The sequence below is a fragment of the Myxocyprinus asiaticus genome, chromosome 14, assembly GCF_019703515.2.
Source record: "Myxocyprinus asiaticus isolate MX2 ecotype Aquarium Trade chromosome 14, UBuf_Myxa_2, whole genome shotgun sequence".
Classification (NCBI taxonomy): domain Eukaryota; kingdom Metazoa; phylum Chordata; class Actinopteri; order Cypriniformes; family Catostomidae; genus Myxocyprinus; species Myxocyprinus asiaticus.
This window is the reverse complement of record NC_059357.1, coordinates 45,479,014-45,499,119: the sequence shown is the minus strand read 5'-3', so window position 1 is coordinate 45,499,119 and position 20,106 is coordinate 45,479,014. Positions and strand designations below refer to the sequence as shown.

The following is a 20,106-nucleotide window of genomic DNA, read 5'->3' as shown; positions in this document are numbered from 1 at the left end:
TTTTTATTATTTCTACTTTTTGGACAGATGTTGCTGTATTGTTTTTATAAAAGCTAGGTACAGATTTACATAAACCAAGTTATTTGTTTCAAATATTAAATCATATAACATTAATGTTGATTGTCTTCTGAGTAAATTTCATATTCACAAAGCCAGAGTAATACTTTAAAAAAACAAATTTAACTTTGTCTTCTAACGGTCGACTCCCTGGTCAGTGAACTGACTACTGAACTAGGGAGCTGATTGAGACACACCGATTGTTAAAGTGTAACAAGACTGCTCTAGTCAACAGAAGGGCTCAGCGTGGACAAACCATTCGCACACCACTGCTCATTACGAACCATTGGTCGCTCTGTGTGGTTGAAAACATCCAGACCCCTGAATACTAAGACCATCATGAAAATATAATTTGGATTCCTAAATATTGTGGTAATGATATAATGTACTGTAACTGACTGTGTTTTGTGATGTCTGTATCAGGGTTCCCACAGGTCCTGGAAAACTTGGAATTTTGCAATGCAGTTTTCCAGTCATGGAAAATGATAAACATACCTAAATGTGCTGAAAAGGAGTTATTTGACCTTGAAAATATTTTAATATAATAAACTGTGTCACTAACAAGGTTGTTTTCTACATTTACAAAAACAAGGTAACGATCGGGACTTGGAATAGGTGTCAAATACAAAAATTTTTTTTTTTTTCACTGCCGGCTGCTGCATGTGGAGAAACGACATCAGCGTTTAACTGTCATGAAAAAAGCCATGTCACGTACGTTCCCTGCTTATCTGCTGTCATCTCTGCATTGCTCTGAGGAAGTAGTTCAAGTAAGTGTTGATATAATGCAAAATCTGATTTGTTTGTTTCAACATTGCTGTAATGTTAACTACAAAAACATATGGGGGGGCGGGGGCTGGCCCCCCTATGTGCCCCCCCACTCACAGACCACAGACACCCCACTCCACTCGCCCCCTTGTGACTTGGCACAGGTTTTACGCTGGATGCCTACTGTTTATATGTACTACTATAAAATAACCCAATGCTGTTTAATTTTTTTTTTAATGAATTCTATTTTCATTTGATTCAAGTTTTGATGAATTCGTTTGAATAGACATCATTTTGACATTAAAATTAAACTGTTGAATACGGAATTCTGAAAAATAACCATATAATAACCACAATATACAGCATGATCGCTTGTGTGTTTTTACTTAAATATTACACCAGTCGGGCTCATAAATGTCCTGGAAAACTGCCTTAAAAAGAGTGGGAACCCTGCGTGTGTCCCAAAAAATATCAACAAAAGCACGCACATCCAATTTACCAGGTGTTAGGGTGCAGAGTCCAATAAAATAATAGTCCAAAAGTAGAAACAAAGGAGACGCACACCTAAAACACACTTCCCATCAACAGGATATTAATATTAGTAACGTTGAAACGTTACTTAGATTAAAATGATTATTGTCAAAATGATGTCTACTTTTCACAATGTCACTGGTCCATGCTTTCAGTAGGTGGCGATAATGAGCTGTATTAGTTTGCGATTCTCCGTTAGACAAGAAGAAGAAGATTCCCAGCAGAAAAAGAATGAATGCTTCAGTTTCAGTTCTTTTATTTACAGTGATTTCACAAATTTTATTGTAGATTTTAAACACTGTTCCAGTGTTTATTTTCAAGTAGAAAGCGGGAGAATTGCGAGTTGTCTGTAAATCAGCAAAACTCCAGGAAACAAGTGAAATCTGTGTGACACTGTTGTAAAGATGTTTATTAAAGAGGAGAGTGAAGATATGGGTTATCCAGAAGCATGCAGAATTAAAAGAGAACACACTGAGGAACAAACAGGTTCGTGTTCAATCTTCATTCTTTACATTCAGACAGTTGAACAGATTTCATGACTGTAAAAACCAGAGGAGCTAAAAAATAAAATCGTTCAACAAATAAAAACCTCGCGAATATACGTGAAGATGGGGAATTTCCTCTTAAGAACAAAGACTTTTTAACTTTGTAGAAGCGCCAAACCTTTAAGCTCTGAGGGTGTTTAGAAAAGTTCCTGTTTCAGTGGCATACCCAAAATTAAAGGCTTATAACTTAAAAAAAAAAAAAAAAAGAAAAAGAAAAGAAAAGCAAGGAGAGTCAAGTGTTTGGTAACACTGTAAAGAAAACTTTTCAAATTTTGTAAGAATATAGATTTTGATACATTCTGAGACTCTCAGCCTAAGAAACTGCTGAAAAATCACAAAAAATTGAGCCAAAAATGTACTTTTTCTTATTTTTCTGATTTGACATTATACGTATATATCTGAGTGTAAATAAGGTGGCTCTGAAAAACTGCTTTTGTTTTGTTCCCAGTCATGTCAACCGTATCTGAGAAAAAGTTTGTGTTGTTACAACAAAGCAATCAAAATTTATAGCATTAAAAAAATCATTTATCATAGTATCCAAAAACATCCATGTGTCCAAAAGCCTCTCCAAACAAATAAAACATCATAATTGTACATAAGAACTAATTACACATGCAAACACAACAATGACTAAAGGTTTGCATAGCATGGATACATGAGTTTTGTATTGAGATTTCATTGAATGAGTTTCATTCTGTGCCATTTGAGTCATCATTGAGTCTGTGTCATGTACTTGGCTATCTCCTGGTGGCCATATGTAACATTGTGCATCGTGTGGATTATCTAATAATCTATGCATCAGATTACCTTTTGTGTGGACTTGTTTGAAAGATAATCGCCTCTAAATAATGGTATGTGATATTTTATGTTCCGTTTATTTTCCATGAAGTTACAAGTGAAAATGCGGCATATAAGCAACACCAACATAAAGACGTATACTTAGCTATTACTCACAACATTTTTGTTTGTGAGTAAAACAAATAGGCTGGTTGTATTCTACTCTTTGAGAGCTTTCCAACAACACATGACACATGGCTATTTGATCAGTTTGATATTTTTACTTATTTCAATAATATGTACAGTGCAATTTAAAAAAAAAAAAAATTATCAAAAAGGAACACTTCTGATTGATTCGTCTGCAAGTTTCAAAGCACTTGTTCTGTTTTGGTCATATTGCCTGCATGCATTGGAAAGTAAAGCTTCTAAGCTTTCAAACGATACCTATTTAGTGTTGGTCAAGACTGTAGTTATTAATATTTTGACAGTTATTTTTTTCTCTCTTGCGGGCCCGCCAGCGAATGCAAGTAGATCTACATGACAGTAACACATTATCATTATGGTTCCAATTTACAACATTTGTTTTATTAGTTAATATTTTTTACACTCGATTATTTCCAGTAGCCCCTCAGAATGTGTTGCACATGCTTATAATGCCAGTCAACTTGTCTAGCAGGTGAATTGAAGTAGTTTGTGAAAGTGTCTAAAATGTTTTCTTTCTTGTTGAGCAAATTAACAACAAATTTGTCATTGCAGATGCAGCTTGTAAAGAAATACATTTCCTTTGATTTTTTTTTTTCGACCAGCAAAAAATTTATAGTCTGTCTGTGCCACCACCTCTGCCTATTAAAGATGAATGTGCTAATGGCGAGTATTTGCCTCGCTTTTGTTGTGAATGGGCCATATTTCATCAATTCGTCGAGCTTTTTTTGCGTCATGTCCAGTAGGGTTGTCACTTACTCGACTTACGTACTGCTTATGTTAACTTTAGACATTAATACTTCGCCAAGATGGATATTTTGAATGAATTTTGAAGTGTAGTTGACGGTTTAGATGCGTATCTGCGTTCCATGCTTGCAGAATGCATAAGCTCATAAGTGCATACACGGGAACTGAAATGAGTGTGTACTTCCGGTTTTGCAGAAAGTCTTGAATCGTTACATCTTTTTAATTTTAGTATCGCTTATACAACAGTTCAACGAACAAGCAAATAAATAAATGAAACTAAGGACTGTCACAAAAAACGCACTTGTGCATGGAGCTACTTACGCAACGGATTAGGATCCGCTAGTTCAAAAGATGCTCCAAAGCCTCCGTTACGAATTCAAAAACATCACTTTAGCACTAGTAACGATGGCTTGGGCTGTTTCTAACAAGTTATTGGAGAAACAAGGATGTGTGTGTTTGAGAGAGAAAGCGATCGAGCGTGTGCGATTACCTGTATCTGTCGCGACTCCCGAACAGTGATGAACAGTAAAGCTGGAGCTGTTTAACTACTCCTTAGCTGTAGTATAGTGTTAGTCATCTTTCTAAAGATAATGGAATTATGGTCAGATACGTTCTATTTTCTCTCTGTAAAATAGCCGTGCAAGCGGGGGTCCCCCCTGAATATTTCACTGCAGCATTTCGGAAGAGTCATTCACTACAGAAACCTTTTTGTCCTCCGCCATGTTGAATGTTTACGTCTCTTTATCAGGTAAGTGCTGTGATACACCTTAATGCATAATATATTAAAAGATATTAGTTTAACTCTATTTCCCAGCTGTAGTGTAGTAGTAATCCGAGCGATCATGGAGTGAGAGACAATTCTGATGACTTCAATGAAACCTGTTCGCTTTGTCAACGAATGTCAAATCAACTGGCTCGTAACACATAAAAATGGTCTTTTGTCACCACCTGCTGGCTAAAGTCTTTAATGTCACAGAGGTAAATGAAAGTACGCACGTCTAGCTGTTTTTACACATCTGGGCAGTTCTTACACTTTAGTTTAGAATGCCACAAACACAAGCAGAGCGATGCAAAAAAAGAAGTGTCCCAGTTCTGATGGTCTGAGCTATCAGCACTCTTGGAACGCCTCTTGTCAAATTAGATTCGAGGACTGGAACTATCTGGTGAAAAATATGTTAGAATAATAAACTTGACTTGGTCGCACAGTAATAATTAAGTATTACGTAATATTTAACTGGCTTCCAAAAAATAAGTGAGTGATATATAGTTTTTGCACACCTTGTTGTTTATTTACAAAAATGTTTTGGTAAAAATATATGAAGGTAAATAATTTATTTTCTTAAGCTGCTATGTATCATTGTATATGGAATATAAATGTAAAAGTGCATATCACTGAAAATGATTAAATCTCATTCTCCCTTGTGTTTATTTAGTGAAAAACTGTGGGGAACATATCTTACCGCAAAAGGTCTGCAAATTATTGTTTGATCCACGATTGGCACTCTTCTTAATCACTCACTCGTACGCGAGCGATAGAGAGAAAGAGAGAGACGAGTATGCATTTTAGTCTATCGAAGTCCCTTGCACCTACATGCCAAATCTTCCTCTTACATCCAGGGTACTTTTAGGGAGTGAATGTTTTTATGCACTGGAACGATTTTGAAATTGGGACAGCCCAAGTAATGGTCGACTCCCTGGTCAGTGAACTGACTACTGAACTAGGGAGCTGACTGAGACACACCGATTGTTAAAGTGTAACAAGACTGCTCTAGTCAACAGAAGGGCTCAGCGCGGACAAACCATTCGCACACCACTGCTCATTACGAACCATTGGTCGCTCTGTGTGGTTGAGCAGATACAGCCTACAGCTTCTTGTATTATTAATGGCTTTTTGCTTTCAGAAAAATAGCCTTTCTTTCCCTCTGGACTTCCTTCCTTCCGGAGGGGGTATGGCACAGTGATTAATAAGGAAAATTAAAAATGGCACTTCATGTCAAAAAGGTTGCAGACCCTTGCTAAACATCAATTGAACCTTCGCTAAGCTCCTCCTCCCTTGGTTACGGTCGTTTTCTCTGACAGGCTCTGCAGAACTCCCCATAGGAATGAATTGGAGATTGCCATTAACGGCACATTTTTTGCAAAAATATTTTCATAAACGGAATAGACAATATTCTTAAGTGGGCTGGAATGATGAGTGAGATTGTAAAGCATGTTTATCTGACGTTTTTTGTAAAATAAATAGTTAAATTACACAGTAATTTGATTGAAAACTGTGGAGACAGTGAATCAGAATAAAGAAAAACGATCATCACAGTCACTTGAAAGGAAAAAAGCATCATTTGATAGCGATTACACAACTGATAACTTTAATGTAAGTGAACAGAACTGCTTATAATATCTCATAACACACTTATTTGATGCTGTGAACTGTTGATTTACTATAGCTTTTACTATTACATGAATCAATACATAAGTTAATTAACATTCAGTTATTAGCTTTAATTTAGTTGGGAGGGCATGTACAGTGCTCTGTTTTTGTGTATTTTTCATACTAAATTGTTTAAGATCTTCAAATGATTTATAACATAAAGGCAACCTGAGTAAACACAAAATACAGTTTTCAAATTTACACTGGTGGCCAAAAGTTTGGAATAATGTAGATTTTGCTCTTATGGAAAGAAATTGGTACTTTTATTCACCAAAGTGGCATTCAAGTGATCACAATGTATAGTCAGGCATTAATAACGTGAAAAATTACTATTACAATTTGAAAAAAATATTCAGAACTTCTTAAACTACTTCAAAGAGTTCTCATCAAAAAATCCTCCACGTGCAGCAATTACGGAGACAAATTGAAGCTGAAAAACATGACCCAAGATGTCCAGCACACAAGAGCACTTTATAAACACTTCAAGCAAACAAAGATCATAATAAGCATACAGTTTAATGTGGAGCAGTTTCACTATCAGGTGTGTTGAAAGAGGGCTTGTGTTGTTTGATGAGCTTAAGAGTTGTTTCTTTCCAGTGCATAACTTACATTTTACTGCTATTTTCTATGTTTTATAATGTATACATGCTATGAAATCAAAATCTGGCATGTATTTCCGGATATTTCGCAATACTGTATGTTTTTATCACATGCGAATCTCCGTTAAACTTCACTGAGCAAACGAGTGTGCGTATCCGCGTCAATCAAACCGATAACAATGGAGAAATGGAGCGCAATCTTTTTGATTAAACTCGTGCACAATGGAGAAATGGAGCGGCATCATTTGGATTAAACTTGTGCACAATGTAGAAAGGGAGCGCCATCATTTTGATTAAACTCATGCAACATCATACCGCGCTTTCAGTTTCAAAGTAATCAATCATGCAGCTTTCATGAATGTCATGTGTGCTGTTATTTTTTTTTTTAAGTGTTTTAGATTGTTTCTCATCATATAATTGCATGTAATACAGTGAGCACCAGGATGAGACTTTTCAGCATAAGAGTGAATCTGCACTGCGTTTGCAGATAAATGTACTATGTTAAACTGTATAATACTGAATATAATGTAGAATAATGCTGATATTTGATAAATGTATTTTTGAAAAGAATACTTTAGAAACATATACAGGTGCATCTCAATAAATTAGAATGTCGTGGAAAAGTTCATTCATTTCAGTAATTCAACTCAAATTGTGAAACTCGTGTATTAAATAAATTCAGTGCACACAGACTGAAGTAGTTTAAGTCTTTGGTTCTTTTAATTGTGATGATTTTGGCTCACATTTAACAAAAACCCACCAATTCACTATCTCAATAAATTAGAATACATCATAAGACCAATAAAAAAAACATTTTTAGTGAATTGTTGGCCTTCTGGAAAGTATGTTCATTTACTGTATATGTATTCAATACTTGGTAGGTGCTCCTTTTGCTTTAATTACTGCCTCAATTCGGTGTGGCATGGAGGTGATCAGTTTGTGGCACTGCTGAGGTGGTATGGAAGCCCAGGTTTCTTTGACAGTGGCCTTCAGCTCATCTGCATTTTTTGGTCTCTTGTTTCTCATTTTCCTCTTGACAATACCCCATAGATTCTCTATGGGGTTCAGGTCTGGTGAGTTTGCTGGCCAGTCAAGCACACCAACACCATGGTCATTTAACCAACTCTTGGTGCTTTTGGCAGTGTGGGCAAGTGCCAAATCCTGCTGGAAAATGAAATCAGCATCTTTAAAAAGCTGGTCAGCAGAAGGAAGCATGAAGTGCTTCAAAATTTCTTGGTAAACAGGTGCAGTGACTTTGGTTTTCAAAAAACACAATGGACCAACACCAGCAGATGACATTGCACCCCAAATCATCACAGACTGTGGAAACTTAACACTGGACTTCAAGCAACTTGGGCTATGAGCTTCTCCACCCTTCCTCCAGACTCTAGGACCTTGGTTTCCAAATGAAATACAAAAATTGCTCTCATCTGAAAAGAGGACTTTAGCCCAGGTAAGACGCCTCTGACGTTGTCTGTGGTTCAGGAGTGGCTTAACAAGAGGAATACGACAACTGTAGCCAAATTCCTTGACATGTCTGTGTGTGGTGGCTCTTGATGCCTTGACCCCAGCCTCAGTCCATTCCTTGTGAAGTTCACCCAAATTCTTGAATCGATTTTGCTTGACAATCCTCACAAGGCTGCGGTTCTCTCAGTTGGTTGTGCATCTTTTTCTTCCAAACTTTTTCCTTCCACTCAACTTTCTGTTAACATGCTTGGATACAGCACTCTGTGAACAGTCAGCTTCTTTGGCAATGAATGTTTGTGGCTTACCCTCCTTGTGAACGGTGTCAATGATTGTCTTCTGGACAACTGTCAGATCAGCAGTCTTCCCCATGATTGTGTAGCCTAGTGAACCAAACTGAGAGACCATTTTGAAGGCTCAGGAAACCTTTGCAGGTGTTTTGATTTGATTAGCTGATTGGCATGTCACCATATTCTAATTTTTTGAGATAGTGAATTGGCGGGTTTCTGTTAAATGTGAGCCAAAATCATCACAATTAAAAGAACCAAAGACTTAAACTTCTTCAGTCTGTGTGCACTGAATTTATTTAATACACGAGTTTCACAATTTGAGTTGAATTACTGAAATAAATGAACTTTTCCACGACATTCTAATTTATTGAGATGCACCTGTAATCAGTGACATGGTTTTAAAACTTACAATTTCTATTTAAAATATGGTATGATCTGAAAACAGAATGGCAAAGCGTTACACGGATCAACCAACCATACCTTTCTTTCTTTGTTTTCTTTCTTTTATGTCTTTTTGTCCTTGTTTCTTCTTTTTGGCTTGCCGCTGCTGGACTTATTAACATTTGCACCATTTTTTGACATTTGCATCTTGTGCGGTAGGACTGCAATAGTCAAGCAAGTTATGTCTTTCTGTTCTTTATCCTTGATATCTCAGCAGCAGTAATATGAGATGTTAAATATTTAACATATCGCTGTTGCAATCGCAATATGATAAAAGTGCAATTTTGTATTTGCCTATTGTGCAGCCCTAATATGTTAACATGAATTAACATTAACACTTTTAAACTTTAGTACATATAAAAATTTTTATACTTGACGCCTGTAGATTTTGTCTTTTACATTGAGGGTCTCCTCAAAATCTTCATTTTATAACTGGAAAAAAAATATTTTGGTTCCTTACTGACAGAATAATTCCTCACAAAACAGAACGAGCCAAAAATGATTTCACCTGCCCTCACTATGGAAAGACTTTTGCACATAAAGGAGACCTTAAGGTTCACATAAGGCTTCACACTGGAGAGAGCCCTTTCACATGCCTTCAGTGTGGAAAGTCTCGAACTGTAGTTCAAGATGGTGCCGAGTATGGCTGCTGCGTTGCGAGCTCCGATCCAACATTGCAGTTTTTTGTTTGTTTTGTCTACAATTCATATGTTTTTTGTCTTGGATGTCATCTGCCTTATTGTCTACGATAGACAAACACTTTTGGACATTGGTTCTGCAATAGCACACCGAAAACCGGACTTTAAATACCTCAATGCCGACCCGCTGTTTTCAAACACGACAGCGGAGCCCTTTGTCTGGGCAGCATGGCCGCGGAAACATAGCTGGAATAGGGGAAGGAGAGCCGGCGTTCTCGTCAGACTAAGACATCACTACCTAGTATTCTACTGGCAAATGTTCAGTCTCTAGACAACAAGCTCTGTGAGCTAAGAGCACAGATCTCTTTCCAACGAGAGATGAGGGACTGCTGCATTATCTGCCTTACAGAAACTTGGATGTCTGCGGAGATTCCAGACTCAGCCATCGAACCTGTGGGGTTCTCTGTGCACCAAGCGGACAGAGTGAAAGACCTCTGCAGAGGAGGTGGTGTATGTTTTATGATCAACAAATCCTGGTGTGATCAGAGGAACGTACATTCTACCTTTCACATGCCACCAGTGTGAAAAAAGTTACATAGACAAAGTAGGCCTTAAAAGACACATGCTATTTCACACTGGAGAGAAGCCTTTCACATGCCTTCAGTGTGGTAATAGTTTTAGGTCTAAAGCAGGGGTATTCAGTGAAAGTTCCAAGAGCTCCGGTCTCTAGATTTCCATCCCAGCAAAGGTCCGGACAATAACTTGCATGGTATTAGTAGTCAGTGTAGCTATGAAATGACATTAGGAATGCTGATGTTTTAAAATTGTAGGCCTAATTGTAAATTTCCAAGTTGGCAGTAATAGTACTTTGTAAAAGAAGAAAGAAAAAAAAAACCATAAAATAAAAAAAAAAGTCAAAACTGTCTGAAATGGTGAGATGGGGCAGCAAATGTCAAGATAAGCCGAGGTCCGGTCCACTATTTGGTGACCGTTGGTCTAAAGGATACCTTAATGTGCACATGAGAATTCATACTGGAGAGAAGCCTTTCATGTGCCATCAGTGTGGCAATAGTTACATAGACAAATTAAGACTTAAAATACAAGCTATTTCACACTGGAGAGAAGCCTTTCACATGCCTTCACAAAACAGAGTGAGGTAAATATAGGCAGGGAACTAATAGCGATCAGGTTCCGCTTGCTTGCTGAAAGCTGGGTTCCCATGGTAACACTGATTACACGAGCCAGTGGCACCTGAATCATCAGAGAAAAAATTTAAACACAAACTGGAACAAACCAGCGGACTCACTGAGACCGTGACAGTACCCCCCTCAGAAGAGTTACCATGATGAAGATGGAACCGATCAATGAGGGCGCAGTCCAGAATGACCCAGCATCTCTCTTCAGGACCATAACCCTCCCAGTCTACCAGGTACTGAACCCCTCTGCGTCTGACGTCAAGTAACCGTTTAACGGAATAGGCCGGGGCACCTTCCACTAGGTGGGGGTGGAATGGGTGTGGAGGATTGAAAATTAGACCGGACGATGGGCTTGACACGGCAAACATGGAAAACAAGTTGGACATGACTGAGGAAGGGGGCAGTTTAGGTGGACCGCCACTGGGCTAATGACCTTAGTGATGGGAAAAGTCCCCATGAATTTGGGCCCCAGCTTACGAGAGGGGAGTCGGAGAGGAATGTCTTTAGCAGACAACCAGACCTTCTGCCCGCAGACTTAAGCTAGAGGTTTAGACCGGTGGCAGTCTGCTGACTTCTTGACATGTGCACCAGTCCGGAGGAGGGCTTCTCTGGCTATCCGCCAGGTGCGACAGCATCGTTGAATAAAGGCGTGCACTGAAGGGACCTGGGTGTTGGGTACTTGGGCAGGGAACAGAGGGGGCTGGTAACCTAGACAACACTGGAAAGGTGATAGCCCCGTAGATGACAATGGAAAGGAATTGGGGGCATACTCGACCCAGGCTAAATGAGAGCTCCAAGAAGATGGATTATGGGAAGCGACGCAATGCAGGGTCTTTTCAAGCTCTTGATTTGCCCGCTCTGCCTGCCCATTAGTCTGGGGATGGAACCCAAAGGACAGACTTGCAGTAGTCCCCAGCCTTCGGCAGAATTCTGCCCAATATCATGACACGAACTGGGGTCCCATGTCAGAAACCACATCGACCGGGAGGCCATGAATGCAGAAGATGTGGTTAGTGACTTCAACTGCTGTCTCCCTCATTGTAGGTAATTTGGGGAGGGGGATGAAATGAACCGCCTTTGAGAAACGGTCCACCATGGTCATGATGACTGTGTTGCCATGGGATGGGGGAAGACCAGTGACAAAATCCATGGTAATATGGGACCAGGGTCTCGAAGGGACTGACAGAGGTTGGAGGGCCGAAGGCTCACAGGAAGTCTTGTTAGATGCACAGACAGGGCAAGCGGACACGTAACGACGAATGTCCTGGGCTAATGATGGCCACCAGAATCGCTGTCTAATGAGCGCCTGAGTACAAGCAGGCCCTGGATGGCAGGTGACATTGGACGAGTGGCCCCACCGGAGGACGTGTGTCCGGACCAAACGAGGCGTGAATAACAGACCCGTTGGGCACTTGGCGGCCGAGGTGGTGTTATGCAGCTTGGAACGGACTTCATCCTCCATATCCCAGGACACTATGCCTACCACCTAAGAGGCGGGAAGGATGGTATCCAGAAGGGGTGGTGGAGGTCCCGACATCGGGCTTGGTGTTTTTAGAGCCCGGACAATAAGACAAAAAAATAATCAGAACGAGTGAAAAATAGTGCCCAATGATCCTGTCTGGAATTTAGATGCTTATCTCCATGGATATATTCCAAATTCTTGTGGTCGGTCCAGACCACGAAAGGTACCCCTGAACCCTCTAACAGTGACGCCACTCACCTAAGGCCAACCTGACAGCCAACAATTCCCTATTACTGATGTCGTAATTCCGTTCAGCTGGGGAAAGGTGGTGCGAGAAAAAGGCGCACGGGTGCATCTTCCCATCCGAGGAAGTGCGCTGTGACAGAACAGCACCGACCTCTGACGCATCCACCTCCACCGCGTTACATCTGCCGGGCTTTCAGCTGTTTATAGCAGATCGCATCGCGGAGTTAATGGGGAAAATGAGAGGTGGTGGAACATGCTTTTACATCAATGAAAGTTGGTGTACAGATTTAACAACGTTAAAGATGTGCTGTCCTAATTTGGAAGTGCTCTTTATTAACTGTAAGCCTTTCTACTCGCCGCAGGAGTTTTCCTCATTTATTCTGGTGAGTGTTTATATACGAACACAGCACTGCAACAGCTGGCTGATCAAATCAAATCACAGACACAGAACCACAATACAGAACCTTCCGAAAACAAAAGACAAAGGAAGCACAGGGCCCAGATGGTGTTTCAACAACTTGTCTAAAACCCTGTGCTAACCAGCTGGCCCCCATCTTCACACTGATCTTCAATAGATCACTGGAGCAGTGTGAAGTCCCATGCTGCTTCAAACACTCAATCATTCTTGTCCCAAAGAAACCCAAAATCACAGGAATTAATGACTACAGACTTAATGAGAGACTGGTGTTGGCCCACCTGAAGGACATAACTAGACCCTTTCTAGATCTTCTTCAATTTGCTTATTGAGCAAACAGGTCTGTGGATGATGCAGTCAACATGGGATTGCAACATATCCTGCAATATCAGGACAGACCAGGGACATATGCAAAGTTCCTTTTTGTGGACTTCAGTTCGGCTTTCAACACCATCATCCCAGCTATTCTCCAGACTAAATTACACCAACTCTCTGTTCCCACATCTGTCTGTCAGTGGATCACCAGCTTACTGACGGACAGGCAGCAGCTAGTAGACAGGGGAAATTCACTTCCAGCACATGTACAATCAGCACTGGTGCCCCCCCAGGGATGTGTGCTCTCCCCACTACTCTTCTCCCTGTATACAAATAACTACACTGCCAAGGACCCCTCTGTCAAGCTCCTGAAGTTTGGAGATGAAACTACTGTCATCAGCCTCATCCAAGATATGGTATACAGAAGGGAGGTTGAACGGCTGGCTCACTGGTGTAGTCAAAACAACCTGGAGCTGACATGCTCAAAACGGTGGAGATGATTTTTGACTTTAGGAGGAACACCCCAACATGCTGATACAGTTCTACTCAGCAGTCACTGAGTCTGTCCTCTGAACTTCAGTAAATGTCTGGTTTTGTGCAGCTATGAAATCGGATATCAGAAGACTACAAAGGACAGTTCAGACTGCTGAGAGGATTATTGGTTGTCCCCTGCCCTCCCTTCAAGAACTGTACACTTACAGATTGAGGAAAAGGGCTGGAAAAATCACTCTGGACACCACTCACCCAGCCCACTACCTTTTTGAACTGTTGCCTTCTGGCAGGCGCTACAGATCACTGACCACCGGAACCATCAGGCACAGGAACAGTTTTTTTTCTCAGGCTATCCATTTCATGAACAGTTAAAACTGCCCCATTGAACAAAAATTATGTGCAATACACAGCTTAAGCTATTTATATTTATCCAATATATCATACCTCTTCTGCCATCACATTCCCTTGCTTCTGTATATAACAGATTTGTATTTGTATATTGTACATATGTGTGTATATATACAGTTGTGCTCAAAAGTTTGCATACCCTGGCAGAAATTGTGAAATTGTGGCACTGATTTTGGAAATATGACTGATCATGCAAAAAAACTGTCTTTTATTTAAGGATAGTGATCATATGAAGCCATTTAATATCACATAGTTGTTTGGCTCCTTTTTAAATCATAATGGTAACAAAAATCACCCAAATGGCCCTGATCAAAAGTTTACATACACTCGAATGTTTGGCCTTGTTACAGACAATAGGTGACACTCACAGGTTTAAATGACAATTAAAGGTTAATTTCCCACACCTGTGGCTTTTTAAATTGCAGTTAGTGTCTGAGTATAAATAGTCAATTAGTTTGTTAGCTCTCATGTGGATGCACTGAGCAGGCTAGATACTGAGCCATGGGGAGCAGAAAAGAACTGTCAAAAGACCTGCGTAACAAGGTAATGGAACTTTATAAAGATGGAAAAGGATATAAAAAGATATCCAAAGCCATGAAAATTCCAGTCAGTACTGTTCAATCACTTATTAAGAAGTGGAAAATTTGGGGATCTCTTGATTCCAAGCCAAGGTCAGGTAGACCAAGAAAGATTTCAGCCACAACTGCCAGAAGAATTGTTCAGGATACAAAGAAAAACCCACAGGTAACCTCAGGAGAAATACAGGCTGCTCTGGAAAAAGACGGTGTGATTGTTTCAAGGAGCACAATACGACAATACTTGAACAAAAATTAGCTGCATGGTCAAGTTGCCAGAAAGAAGCCAATGCCACAGAAAAGCCTGGTTACAATATGCCCGACAACACCTTGATGCCTCACAGCTTCTGGCACACTGTAATTTGGAGTGATGAGACCAAAATAGAGCTTTATGGTCACAACCATAAGCGCTATGTTTGGAGAGGGGTCAACAAGTATTGTGCTCCTTGAAACAACCACATCGTCTTTTTCCAGAGCAGCCTATATTTCTCCTGAGGTTACCTGTGGGTTTTTCTTTGTATCCCGAACAATTCTTCTGGCAGTTGTGGCTGAAATCTTTCTTGGTTTACCTGACATTGGCTTGGTATCAAGAGGTCCCCGAATTTTCCACTTCTTAATAAGTGATTGAACAGTACTGACTTGCATTTTCAAGGCTTTGTATATCTTTTTATATCCTTTTCCATCTGTATAAAGTTCCATTGACAGTTCTTTTCTGCTCCCCATGGCTCAGTATCTAGCCTGCTCAGTGCATCCACGTGAGAGCTAACAAACTCATTGACTATTTATACACAGACACTAATTGCAATTTAAAAAGCCACAGGTGTGGGAAATTAACCTTTAATTGCCATTTAAACATATGTGTGTCACCTTGTGTGTCTGTAACAAGGCCAAACATTCAAGGGTATGTAAACTTTTGATCAGGGCCATTTGGGTGATTTCTGTTATCATTATGATTTAAAAAGGAGCCAAACAACTATGTGATAATAAATGGCTTCATATGATCATTATCCTTAAATAAAAGACAGTTTTTTTTTTTTGCATGATCAGTCATATTTTCAAAATCAATGCCAAAATTTCACAATTTCTGCCAGGGTGTGCAAACTTTTGAGCACAACTGTGTGTGTGTATATATATATATATATATATATATATATATATATATATATATATATATATATATATTGTCCCATTGTGCAGTTCTATAAATACTTTATTTTCTATTCACTTTTTATTAATTTATTTTTTTATTATTATCTCTGTCTTGTTGCTGTATTGTTTGTGCACTGGAAGCTTCTGTCACCAAGATATATTCCTTGTATGTGTAGCCATACTTGGCAATAAAGCTCATTCTGATTCTGAATTGACGTGAAGGCTCGGGAGTATTAAGAATGGGAGCAGTACTAAACTTCTCTTTCAATTTAGAAAACGTGGCTTCTGCCTGTGAGGACCAACAAAACTTGGTATGGGTGGAGGTGAGATCAGTCAGGGATGCAGCGAGCTGGCTGAAGTTTCTAATGAAATGACGGTAAACATTTGTGAACCCCAGAAATCTTTGCAAGGTCTTGCGGAATCTGGGGTTGGCCAATCGGAAACTGCTCTGACCTTAATCGGATTCATGCGCACTCCCTCAGATGAGACGATGAACCCCAGGAACAGAACCGATTGCGCATGAAAAGCACACTTCTCCGCCTTAACGAACAGTCGGTTCTCTAGCAGTCGGTGAAGCACCTGGCTGACGTGCTGGACATGGTCCTTGATATTCTAGGAGAAGATCAGAATATTGTCAAGCTAAACAAAAACAAACTGATCGACCATGTCCCGAAGCACGTCATTCACGAACCCCTGGAAGATAATGGGGGCGTTGACCAATCTGAAAGGCATGACCGAATATTCAAAGTGCCCCCTATGGGTGTTAAAGGCTGTCTTCCACTCATCCTCCTTCCTGATCCGAATCAGGTGATAAGCGTTGCGCAGGTCCAACTTCGTAAAGACGGATGATTCCTGTAGGAGTTCGAAAGCCGAAGACATCAACGGCAAAAGATAGCGATTCTTCACCGTGATGTCATTCAGCCCCCGATAATCTATACAGGGTCTAAGCGAGCTGCCCTTCTCCATGAAGAAGAACCCCGCCCCTGCAGGGGAAGAGGGAGAAGACCTCGTGGAGAAGTGTCAGGGAGCAGATCGATTGCGTGATCGTACGGACGATGAGGAGGAAGGGTCGCGGCGCAAGACCGACTGAACACCGCCCTCAGATCATGGTATGCCACAAGTACTCCGGATAAATCCACTGGTTCATCCTGAAAAGACTGGACAGGGGAAACAGCAGAGTTAAGACAATGGGAAAGACAGTAAGGACTCCAAGCAAGAACAGAGTTGGTTGACCAGTCAAAGTGCGGATTGTGCAGTACCAATAATGGGTGCCCTAGTACCACCGGTGCAGAGGGGGAGCGGACCAGCAGGAAGGACAGCTGTTCAGAGTGGTTGCCCACGATGAGGGTGAGCGGCTTAGTAGAATGTGTGACGATGGCCAGGGGCGTGCCGCTGATGGAATAAGCCGTGATCGGCTTGGCCAGTTTCACCACCAGAATCCACCATCTGGAAGCCGTGGCGGCATCTAGGAAATTTCCCTCTGCTCCGGAGTCCACCAAGGCAGAGACAGAGTGATTGGTTTTTCAGTGCTGCAGCTGGGCCGGGAGAAGAGGTTGTTGTGCTGGGTTTTTGCTCAGTGGAGTTGTGCTTGCCAGTAACCCCTTTCCTGCAGATGAGCCTGAGCTTTTACTGGGCAATTGGCAATGATCTGACCAGGACCAGCACAATAGAGACAAAGTCCTTTAGACATGCGACGCTGTCTCTCTTCAGGTTACAAGCATGTCCTCCTTATCTGCATGGGTTCCACCTCGGACTGCTGTTCCGATGCCCCGGTCGCAGAAGTGGGAGGAAGGTAACAGTCAGCTGACATAGAGAGTGAAGAGCGACATCGGCTGCGTCAAAGCGTGAGGTGCTGGTCAACTCTAATGGCCAGATCGAACAGGTCGTCAAAACAGGGAGGCAAGTCTAGAGCATAAATCTCATCCTGGATCATATCTGACAAGCCATCCAGTGACTGACTCCAATGAGCTCCATCATTCCAGTCACCAAATGCAGCGAGGGTGTGGAATTCAATGGCATAGTCCGTGACAGAATGGTTACCCTGAGACAAACTGGACAGAATCCTAGTGGCTTCATGACCATGGGCGGATCCATCAAACACTCGAAGCAGCTCAGCTGAGAACACCTGGAAAGACAAGCAGCAAGGGTGGCGATTCTCCCACATAGTGGTTCCCCACTGGCTGGCCCTCCCGGTCAGGAGCGTGATAACAAAAGCAACCTTGACTGCCTCCGTGGAGCATGTGGAGGGCTGCAGCGAGAAACAGAGTGAGCACTGTGTGAGGAATGTGTGGCATAACCCCGCCTCATCTGAGTATGGAGGCGGGAGGTAGATATGGGGCTCTGAGCATCCGGTGCTGGGGAAACCGCCGGGGCCGGTGTGGAAACATACACAGTGGGGTCGGCATCAAGAGACTTGTGGGAGTTGTGGGAGTCATTGGACCAGAGATGTGGGCTCCTCTAGCTGGGACGCCATCATCTCTATGGCATGGTTGGAGGCGGAGATCTGGTCCTGCTGGCGACCCAAAAACACTCCCTGCTGAGCGAGCACGGATCGCAGGTCAGTGTCCTTCGCTGGATCCATTCTGGCTCGATTGTTCTGTCAGAAAGGATGAGACAGAAGATCCAAGTTCAGAGGCAAGGATCAGTTTATTTATTAAACACAGCAAGAGATGGTGAAGAGTCAGGGGTACCCGGCACCGGCTGCAGCGTGGAGGAGAGTGTGTTCATAGGCCTGTGTGTGTCGTGGTAGTGTGAAAAGCATATCCAGTGAAGAGAGGTGACCGCTGATGGAAACTCAGGAGAAGCGTCGAGGAAAATGAAGCAACAGGCTGGAAGGTAACCACAATCCAGGCACAAACAGCGAAGACTGGCAACCAATACAGAGAACACGATACAGGACTGACTAGGCAGAGAGAGAGAGAGTGGTAACAACAATCAACAACAATCGAGCAATGAACACAAAACAGAGTGAGGTAAATATAGGCAGGGAACTAATAGCAATCAGCGTTCCCATGGAAACAATCAGGGTTCCCAATGGCAACGCTGATTATGTGATTCTTTTTATGTATTAACTTTGAACTGTGCTTGGCTTTATGTATTCACTTTTGAACTGTTTAAAAGTCTTGTGTATAACTGTTATTTATTAATTGTTTCTTATGATGTGTAATTGAGTGTAGTTTTCCTATTGACCTGTTCTCTATTTTGTCTAATTGGTGCAATTAAGGTTGGTGTGTTCTGAGTGGTGGCTGATGTTATCCTGTTCACTTCATTGGCTGGATCTTACTCTTGTTTGCATTTAAATAACTGGCCTGTACATGTTTTCTTTTAACCTTGTAACAGCCCCTTTGGGCTGTATTGGTTTTTCTTTTGTGTTCTATTTTTGTTTTGCAGATTGGTAGTGGCCAAGTTGAGAAGTTGATGGGCCCAGTGATTAGACCTGAAAGGATACACCTGTGCTGAGGGTTCCATTGGCTTTAAAAGCGGCTCTCTGCCAGTCTGCAAGTGCCACTCCCCAATCCAGATTTGTGTTGTTTGGCTTTATTCTTGTTTTGTTATTATTTCATTTCCTGTATATATTCTTTCCCTTTATTAAATTATATTCTTTGAGCCTGTATCCAACGTGTAGTCTCCCTTGTTGTTGCAGTTTACGAGCTTGCTGTGACAACCTTGTTAACCCTGCTAAAGGCCTTTGTGCCAAAATGCATTGGTTTTATTTAAATAAACTTTCTCCCTTTAACAAGAGTTGCTGGATTTATCCACTTCATAAATCTGAATATAAAAAGAAAATAGGGCTCTGAATCAACTGCACATTCTGATGTGTTAGTACTGTGGTAGGCAAGTAAACAATGCGCTGCACATTAAAATTCACTCTGACCTCTCTGCCTTTTACATGCAATCAGTGTGGAAAAAGTTACAGACAAATTGGCCTTAAAAGACACAAAAAATTTCACACTGGAAAGAGACCTTTCAGGTGCCCTCAGAGTGAAAAGCATTTCAGACGGAAAGGTGATCTTAACTTAGAGAAGCCTTTCACTTGTCTTTTGTGTGGTATTTGTGCGTTTAAAGGAAACCTTCATGTGCACATGAGAATTCACTCTGATTTGAAGCCTTTCATGTGTCATCAGTGTGGAAAAAGTTTAATTAATAGAGGAGGTCTTAAGGATCACATAACATCTCATATTGGAGAGGTGCTTCATATGCTTTCGGTGTGGAAAGAGTTTTGTTCCTTAAGCAGGGGTCTCAAACCACCGGCCAGATAGTTTCATACAGCCTGCCTAAGTGTTAATTTGGCCCGCAAATTTATTGTTCTGCATTTTGTTTTGGTCTTTAAAGTTCCCTGAAGTTATCTTAAAGGATTATTAAACA

The 20,106-nt window shown here is 41.2% G+C and overlaps 2 protein-coding genes across 5 annotated transcripts in view; both read left to right on the top strand.

The window, feature by feature from the left end:
• The window catches only part of LOC127452154 (gastrula zinc finger protein XlCGF8.2DB-like), a 467,064-nt gene that overhangs the window by 71,288 nt on the left and 375,670 nt on the right, over nucleotides 1-20,106 (top strand). The window lies entirely within an intron of this gene.
• The window catches only part of LOC127452156 (gastrula zinc finger protein XlCGF57.1-like), a 43,089-nt gene that overhangs the window by 18,344 nt on the left and 4,639 nt on the right, over nucleotides 1-20,106 (top strand). The window contains exon 1 of one of the 2 annotated variants that reach the window (XM_051717437.1): nucleotides 1,563-1,839. The exons of the other annotated variant lie outside the window; for it this stretch is intronic. Coding sequence (XP_051573397.1) covers nucleotides 1,758-1,839 — 82 coding nt within the window. The 5' untranslated portion in view covers nucleotides 1,563-1,757. Of the gene's footprint in view, nucleotides 1-1,562; nucleotides 1,840-20,106 lie in introns of those variants that run through there. 2 annotated transcript variants of the gene reach the window in all.